This window comes from Neopsephotus bourkii, unplaced genomic scaffold (genome assembly GCF_033783945.1).
Source record: "Neopsephotus bourkii isolate Nb327-2 ecotype Australia unplaced genomic scaffold, CSIRO-AGI_Nbou_v1 NB_1655, whole genome shotgun sequence".
NCBI lineage: Eukaryota > Metazoa > Chordata > Aves > Psittaciformes > Psittacidae > Neopsephotus > Neopsephotus bourkii.
The window spans coordinates 962,175-970,452 of record NW_026902129.1 but is presented as its reverse complement, the minus strand read 5'-3'; the positions used below and the strand labels follow the sequence as shown (position 1 = coordinate 970,452).

Sequence of the window (8,278 nt, the reverse complement as noted above, 5' to 3'; positions counted from 1 at the left end):
ACAGGGCAACAGGAAGTTGCAATAGGAAAGCATCTGATACAAATCTGAAAGAATGATTCAGATCAAATGGTGGGCTCCTGCTGGCCTCATGGGAAGTCCAACATGGGGGCAGTGCCACTTCAAATGCTCCACAACTGCCACCGCAGGTGCCATTCATTTCCCACTTGTGATGTGCCAGCTTGAAGAGTGCAAGTTCTTAACAGCAATTCAATGTCTACAGAGCATAGGACAAAAACCATACCACCACAGATAAAAAGACCACACCATTCCAGAAAGCACCTTCTTCCTTGTACTGCCTGCCCTTCTCCATGGCAGCACTGTCAAAGAGTAACAGGCCAAGACAAGAAAAATCAGAAAAAGAAAAACCTCCAATGACCTTAGTCTATTTCAAACCCAAAAGGATACTTTTGAAAAGGAACAGAGAGATCAGACTTTCCTATTCTGCACAGATTTATCTCTGTTTTTAAAGAAAACACAGAATGTCTGGTTTTGGTCAGTAAAGTGTCCATTTAATAAACTCCTTAGCCACATTTCCCACCCCTTCCTCCCACCCTAAAATTTCAATTCACACTTAAGCAGATGACATAATTTGATGGTGTACAACAAAAGTTTTAAAATCTATACTCTTAATACTAAGAGTATCAGGGCCTAGTATTTGACAAAATTACCTAGAACTCAGATGTGCCCATGCAAAAAAAGCAGATTTTTATATACACTCCCTGTTCTTTTCTTATAAATTTAAATATTTTACAAAAATGCATTTTCAAAATGTATAAAGTCTAGTGAATACCCCAGATGTATTTTAAAATAAAATGTTATCTGATTTCAAAGGTTATTTCAACAATGAAGTCTAAATTGCACGAGATAAAAGGCACTTGTGCTGTGTGATGTCTTGAGCAAATATATGTTAGTTTATAATACAGTAATACAGTGTTTTCTTGAATTCATGCAGTTGTCTCCGAGCATCAAGCATCATTAAAGCAGCCAAAAGAGACAGTGAGTAAACTGGATTCCACAGCTGTAAAACCATTTTCTATTGCAAAGTTGCACATACAGCATTGTGCTCCAGCTCTGACTCTGGAATCAAACGCTACAGAAAAATTGCTGTCATTCACATGGGAATTCAAACTACATTTCATTCTCTCATAAGTTACAAAAAGAAGTATGCCATTTAATTATGAAACTAAAACACCAGTGAACAGCTCAGTGTTCAAATAATTTGTGCCAATAAAAGTCTGTATTTAAAAACAAGCTAGGGGCTAGTTATTCAAGGAGCAGTGCATCATATTTTCAATTTCCACTTCACTGTTGAGATAAAAGCGCAGTCCTATTCGCCTTCATCTTCTCCAGCCTTTTCATTAAGTGGCTATTGGTCATCTCCATCTCTTCTATCTTATCCAGTGCTGTTCTTAACTATAAAATGAAAGCAAAAGTTATTATCCCTTGAAGTTTACTTGGACTTTCTGCTGTTCTTGAGCTTTGACAGAGGAAACAAACAAGAATACAAGTATTACATGCTTTACAAGAGTACCATATAAGCTAAGACACAATACTCATTACTGCAGTCAGATGAACTGGAATTCAACTGCTAAAATACAAAATCAAGAAGCAACTGAAACATAAAACATGTACTAATTCCAAAAGAACTAGGTGCCTGCAACTTCCTATCACATGCTATTTAAAAGTGAAATCCTCTCCTCCACTCTCACTTGCCCATGGATATATATTCCCATGGGTAGCAGGTATCAGGATAGTCACACAGCAGCTCTTAAGCAAGCATGATCAACAGCTCAGTCAAATACAGCTTCTTCCCAGCTCCCTGTGAGGTGCACAATGGAAACTTCCCAATCTGGCACTGACACAGGGAACATTCAGCTTTCCAGTAATTTTTATGGAAGGATTAGTATAAAACAGTAAAAGTTATCATATTTAGAAGAAAATACCAATTTAGATCCTTCTTTTCAAGGTAGTACTACACTGAATTGTAATTAGTATTACTTTTATATGCTACAGTTGTCTTTTGAACGCAACACTGACAGACTTGACTGTCTCCTCAAAAAACACTTAAAAGCTGTAACCAAAGACTACAAACAACACAGAGCTTGGGAGCAAAAGAGCAGGTCAAGACTGAAAGGAGCATGGAGTATACAGCTGAAAAGGAAATTAGTCAGTTACCTCTCGCTGAAGCTTCCTCTTTTCAGCTTTGAGTTCATCTTCTACTTTTTCTGCATTTTCTGCTGCATTTTTATACCTTGTAACCTGCCCTTCAAGTCGTGCAATCTGCAGACCCAAACCAGATAAAAGGAACAATTACTGAGGTGTTCCACCCCAAGCTCACCTGCCACCAGCTGGTTTTAATTTTCTGAAAAGCCACCATAACACAAGGCAACCTGTGAATTATCCATACAATCCCCCTCTGGGAAAAGGATGTGTGTGTTTGCATCAGCCATAATTTCAAAGAATGTTTAAAATAACTAATAAAACACTAAAACAGTTTGTGGGCAGAAATTTGGAACACCCTTCACTGCCTGTCCCTCCCTGTTGAGGGTCACAAGAAACAGCAGAGAATGCAACATAGCATTAAGACACAGCTGAGAAGATAAAGAAGGCTGAGGAACTACACAGAGTGAAGAGTTGGAAGAAGAAAAAAAAATAAATGAAGAGATGGGGAATACAGGGGCTTAAAAACAAAAGCTGGAAAGTTGGAAAGCAGAGACCATATGAGAAGTTGGAGACTTATCAGGGCACGATGCAAGAGGTCTTGAGATGAAGCACACAGTTCAGCAGTGAAGAGAGGGCTTGAGACAAATCCTGCTGCAGTCTGCCAGTGTTAAAGCCCACTTGCTGGATTGTACTTACAGATCCTTGCTACCCTCAAACCCATAGGACAGGCTACTAGCCTGCTGCTATGCAAGACAGAACAACTGCACATCTCTGATTCAAACTGCAATCATTTATGAGATTTTGAGATGACCTATAGAGATGCTGAACTTTTAATACCATGTTCTGAGTTACAATCATGAAGTGTAAATGGGTGAGGGTATGTATATCTATACTTATAAAAACAGACTCTTGAATTTCAGAGAGTAAATTATATACCTTCCAAAGTCTATACAATTTTTTTGCAAATAATTAAGCTACACAAACTGATTTCCTTGAACTAGTAGCTTCCTCTTTATATTCTGTTGTACATTGACATCTGAGTAAATTCACTCCAGATTTTCTCTTATGGTTAGACTACGCACACGTATTGAAGGAAATATGGATAAAAATACAAATATAGTGCCATTATGTGCAAGGTAAAGAACAAACAGTAATCAAATAAGGAAATACGTTTTCATAGTTTTGTTGAAAAAAGTATTGTGCAACTGTACAGAGCAAATGTAATGATAACAATAAATATTAAGACACACTTACATTTTGTTCCAAGGTAGTAATATCTTGTTCAGCTTTTGAAAGCTTAAATTTGTATTCACTAATTTGTCTGTTGGCATCTCCTAGATAAAAATTGACAGGAATATATCACTCAAAGCAACTCTATAAACTGGCAGTTTCCCTTTTACTCTAGAAACCACTAAAAAGACCATTTTATTGAGTAACCCATATACAGGATGAAAGAGGTAGATGTGCTTTCAGAAATCTTTTTCAGAGTATGAAAAGGAAATAATTTCCCTGTTATTCAGAGACCACAATTACTGTCTCTGTAAGAATTGCATTATCTCTCAGTTCTCTGAGATACACACCTTTCAAAACACATTTAGATCAGCAAACTCCTCTCTCAAAAAAAAAGAAAACACAATAACCAGCACACACCAAGATGGGTCAAAGCACAACAGAAATAATACCAGCATCATTTAGCATAGACATCTGTAACAACATTTGAATGATATGCAGCACAAGGCTTGAATCTGTCTGACAAACTCCAAGGAACATGGTACATTATTTTGGTGCTATATTTTAGCCCTGATATTGCCAGTACTCTGTTCACGTTCACTGCCACAACCATATTAAATGACTGTTTGTCAAACCAGTAAAGTTATCAGCTGGAGCAATAGCTTGCTTGAAGTGAAAAGTCGCTTCATGCTTCTATGAAGCAACACTGAATATTGTGTTAAACTTGAATAATTTTTCATGGTTTGCTTCAAAGAATAAGTCTTTAAGATTATCAAAGATTCAACAAAATAAATAAAGAAAAAATCAGGTAGACTACATTAACAGACTATTCCAGCTGAAATCCTATCACCTAAACCAGAAACTGTTTTGAGTAGCAGCCCCCATTCTAGTCAAGGTCATCAACTGGAAAATAACTTCTCAGAATATAGTTATTCAACACTGGAAGAGGCAGACTTTTAAGCTACTTTGCAGTGAGAAGTGTCTACAAAAAACTAGGTGCACAATAATATATTCATTCCAATACTGCTACCACACCACAATATAGGAAAAGGAGCCAGAAAAGTCTGTTTCCTCTCCCCAGTAAGAATACTTTTGAACAGTAACCATATACCTACTCTGCATTTCAATTAGTTGCAAGTCAGAACCATTCTCTAAGCCTATGATGTCTGGATTCATGCCATCACTTTTAGAATATTTCTGTCGTTCTTCTTCCAACTGCATCTTCAGTTTTCTAACCTGAAAAAGAAGTGTTCTTCTGTGAAAAAGACTCCCGCAAGTTTAGTAGTTGTGTATCTAAATGTTCAGTGGGAAAAAGGCAAAGCAGTCCTGAGATGCCACTGACTGAGGCAGCTCTGTAAGTGTCTCGATGAAGAAGAGGCAGGAAAACCAGTCCCTGAGACCTGTGGCTAAAACTCCCCCTCCCCATTGCTGGGTGAGTGCATGTCAACACAGATTCCTCAGCTATGTCTTGTGTGTCTGGAATTTACAAGAAGTGGGAACTACTTCTTTTGACTCTCAAAATACCATTAGCTGTATGGTACTGTTGTATACTTGCAAAACTGCCATTCATAACAAATATTTTAACGCTGTTTTTTACAACTATGTGGTGATAAACATGCGTATACATTTTTATATGCTTGTATTTATACCCTTGTATTTAATACTAAAATTTATTTGCATTCTAAACCAAGTATCTGTACTAAAATTAGGGTACATTCCCATCAAATGCAAACGTTGACAACATCACTTTAGATATGGAATGTACTCGAATAGGAACACAAAACCTATGGTATTTCTAGCAATCGTTCAATGGCTCCATGTTTTCTTCAGTACTCTCTTCTCAATATTGAACTGTGTTAAAATACAACTACTTTGATAATACTAAATTTCTATTTGAGTAATTGAAATGATCACAGAAACAGTACCACTCAGCAATACAGAAGGGCTACTTGAATTTATAAGTAATTTTAGTGACTTTAGTCTTTCTACACAAAACAAAAATGAAAGGAATAACAATTATAAATACATGCACTGATAGTAGATCACCAACAACCTAGATTTCAACTAACCAGTTGGTGAAATGTGGGTTCTTAATCCACCAAGATTAAAGTCACATGGATAAGGAAACTAGTGAGAGGAGCTGGTAATTCCTGGTAGCCAGCCAGGTAAGGAGTATTTTATTTTGCTTTAGTGCTTAAGCACCTTTGGTACTTAATATTTGATTATTGCCAATATATTAGTAGTTTGCAAAAGGATATACAAAGGTCTATTTTTAAAAATTAATAGCTTGTGTTACCTGTGACAGTAATTCCTCTTTTTCCCCAGCCAGTTTGCGTAGCCGGATATCTAAAACCAAAGAACCCAATTAAAAAAAAAGAAATCTGTAACTAAAAACATTTTTCATAACTTTTTGTTTGTTTTCAAATAAAATGCTCTTTAAAGCTAAGGCAAATAGCACTGGGAGCATAAAACCTTGGTATCTAATAAAATATCAGCCCTTCAGTAAATAGCAGAAAGGGTAAATATTTAATTCAAACTGTTTCTTAGAATAATTTTAAAGCAAGACCTCAGAGTTTAATCTTCAGAGCAAATTTACAACTGATGATTTTTTAAATAATAAAAACACAGTTTTGTCCCAATAGCTAGAACAGCCATTTCCAACGAAACTTTCTTCTGACTGTATACTCTTTTCCCTGTCTCATTCTTAAGGATGCTGTTATCTATTCAGGGAAGGCACCAAGCTTCCTCGTATGTTCAGAAAGTTTGCAGAAAGTGTTCTTAAATCACCAAAAAAAGCACTTGGGAGAGGACCCACGAGAATGTTGCAATGTCTGAAGGGTCAGAAGACTGGTAGTGGCCACAAAGCATTCTGTCAAGCAACACCCTGCTAAGTAAAGCGGTTTCCTTGGAAATGCTAACTCTGACAGAAACAACACAATAAAAATCTGTAGCTCACAATGATGGAGCCACAGCACAACACGCATTAAGTCTCATCTTTGCCAAATCAAATACATGTAACTTATATATTATTTACAAATATAATTCAAGCCTATAGAGATACATCTTTGCATGTTGACTGAGTTTTACAGTAGACTGACTATGCATGCAATAACTTGTTCAGCCTAAGGATAAAAGCAAGTTAAAATAAAGGCCCCCAAAACTTCTTTCTACTGCCCATGCCATTTTTCGAATGTTATTAAAACTTGGCTTTCTAATGAATGTGATGAAATACTGCATATGCTTTACACTAAAAGGCAAAAATATTTCAAGGAAGGGGAAAGAATATACAGGGCTTTGCTTTCTTCAACAGAAGTTCTTTCACTGATTATACAAAAAGAACTTTTTTCCATGAAACAACAGAAAACAGGCTAATCTGAAAGACTAAACTTTCAGGCAAGATATTTTCTGACCGTAACAAAATCTGGATTAAGATCTAATCAATTACAAACATCCAAGCACATACTATTTTTTTACTCAGATAAATTTGTTTTCTCATTCAGCATAAAAAATAACAACCTTGAAAGTTGTATATTCCAGAAACATCACAGGTATCTTTCTGTGGCTGTAAATCACTGTGAACAGGAAGGAAACAAAGACTTCAAACACTCTATGACAAAGTATGGTAGGGTATTTTTACCTAGTGGTCCTTCTCCTGCAGATTCCAAGACTTGAGCAGCTTCCTGTGATACAACTGTTATAGCACCAACCACTGATTCATGGTTTACATCACCGTTTGGTGTGCCATCTGGGATTATAACTAATCCATGTTTCTAAAATCACAAAAGAAAAAAAACAAACAACCTACTCATACAAGAGCAGTGCTAAAACATAATCAGACAGAACAGTTCATAAAAAGCTTTTCAAGTTGATTGAAAAACTTACAACTATTGAACCATTTATCCTACCCTAAGGTCAGGTTTTGAGACTGCACAAGAGTAGTAACCATGGTTCCTTTTTCATTGACCTTGATTTCATGCCCCACTCCTGGATTTCTGTTACTGCAAAGTAACCGCTACAAACATACCTCTCCTCTCTTCATTGTTTCCTTCAGGTCAGCCAACTCCTCTCTGAGCTCATCTCGCTCATTCTTAATGCAGTCAAAGTAATCTTTCTGTCTTTCTAGGGCCTGGGTTCAGGCAGATGGCAAGAAAAAGAACGGCACAGAGAAAAAGCATATGACAGCGAGCAGAGAGATTTTCTACAAGTAAATACAAAGAGCTCAACAAAAGTAAAGAAATTAAAAGGGGTATTTAATGTATATTAATGTACATCTCTGATAACTACTTTCTACAAGTCATATCTAGCCTCATTGCTGCATGTTTGTCATGCGAGTTTTTTCCCAGGAAAGTCTCAGTAGCTTCTATTATAGATTTTCATTTAGTGGATTCTATTTTTGGTAGATTTTGAAAAACTAAATCAAATACCAAGAGTGATTTGTCTTATTACAGGCATTCTGTGACCAGAAATAAAATTTGTTGGAACTCAACTGGCAAAGATCCTAAAGCATTACATCCATTGAACTAATTTCTCTACCTCTTACAGGGTATAGAAGTAGAAAACATATTTCATAGAAGACCTTGGATATATGAGCTTGTCCACTTAGAAATACTAGTTTATTTACTAGCTGCTTAATTACTACAATCACCCTTTACTAAACCCAAAGCAGTCAGTTTGAGAGGGGGAGAAAAAAGCAGCACTACTAGTACAAACAAGGATTGAAGCAATACGGACATAGATGGATTTGCCTACCTATGCTGGAGCTGTGTTACCTGGCAGTTAATCAGACACTTTCACTTGCAGCTTCTCATTCCGTTATTCATTCAAATTCAATACTGCAAGCATTACAAATAATCCTAACCATACAGCAACTGCAAAGTGTACGTTT

The 8,278-nt window shown here is 36.5% G+C and overlaps 1 protein-coding gene across 1 annotated transcript; it reads right to left on the bottom strand.

Annotated features, from left to right (window-relative positions):
- Positions 1–1,209: 1,209 nt before the first annotated feature.
- Positions 1,210–8,278, bottom strand: LOC133223793 (leucine-rich repeat flightless-interacting protein 2-like). The gene is made up of 7 exons (XM_061374832.1): positions 7,418–8,278; positions 7,031–7,163; positions 5,690–5,739; positions 4,509–4,629; positions 3,418–3,497; positions 2,176–2,280; positions 1,210–1,413 (listed from the first exon to the last, which is right to left on the bottom strand). The coding sequence occupies exons 1-7, from the start codon at positions 7,430–7,432 to the stop codon at positions 1,303–1,305; spliced, it is 615 nt and encodes a 204-aa protein (XP_061230816.1). The 5' UTR covers positions 7,433–8,278; the 3' UTR covers positions 1,210–1,302.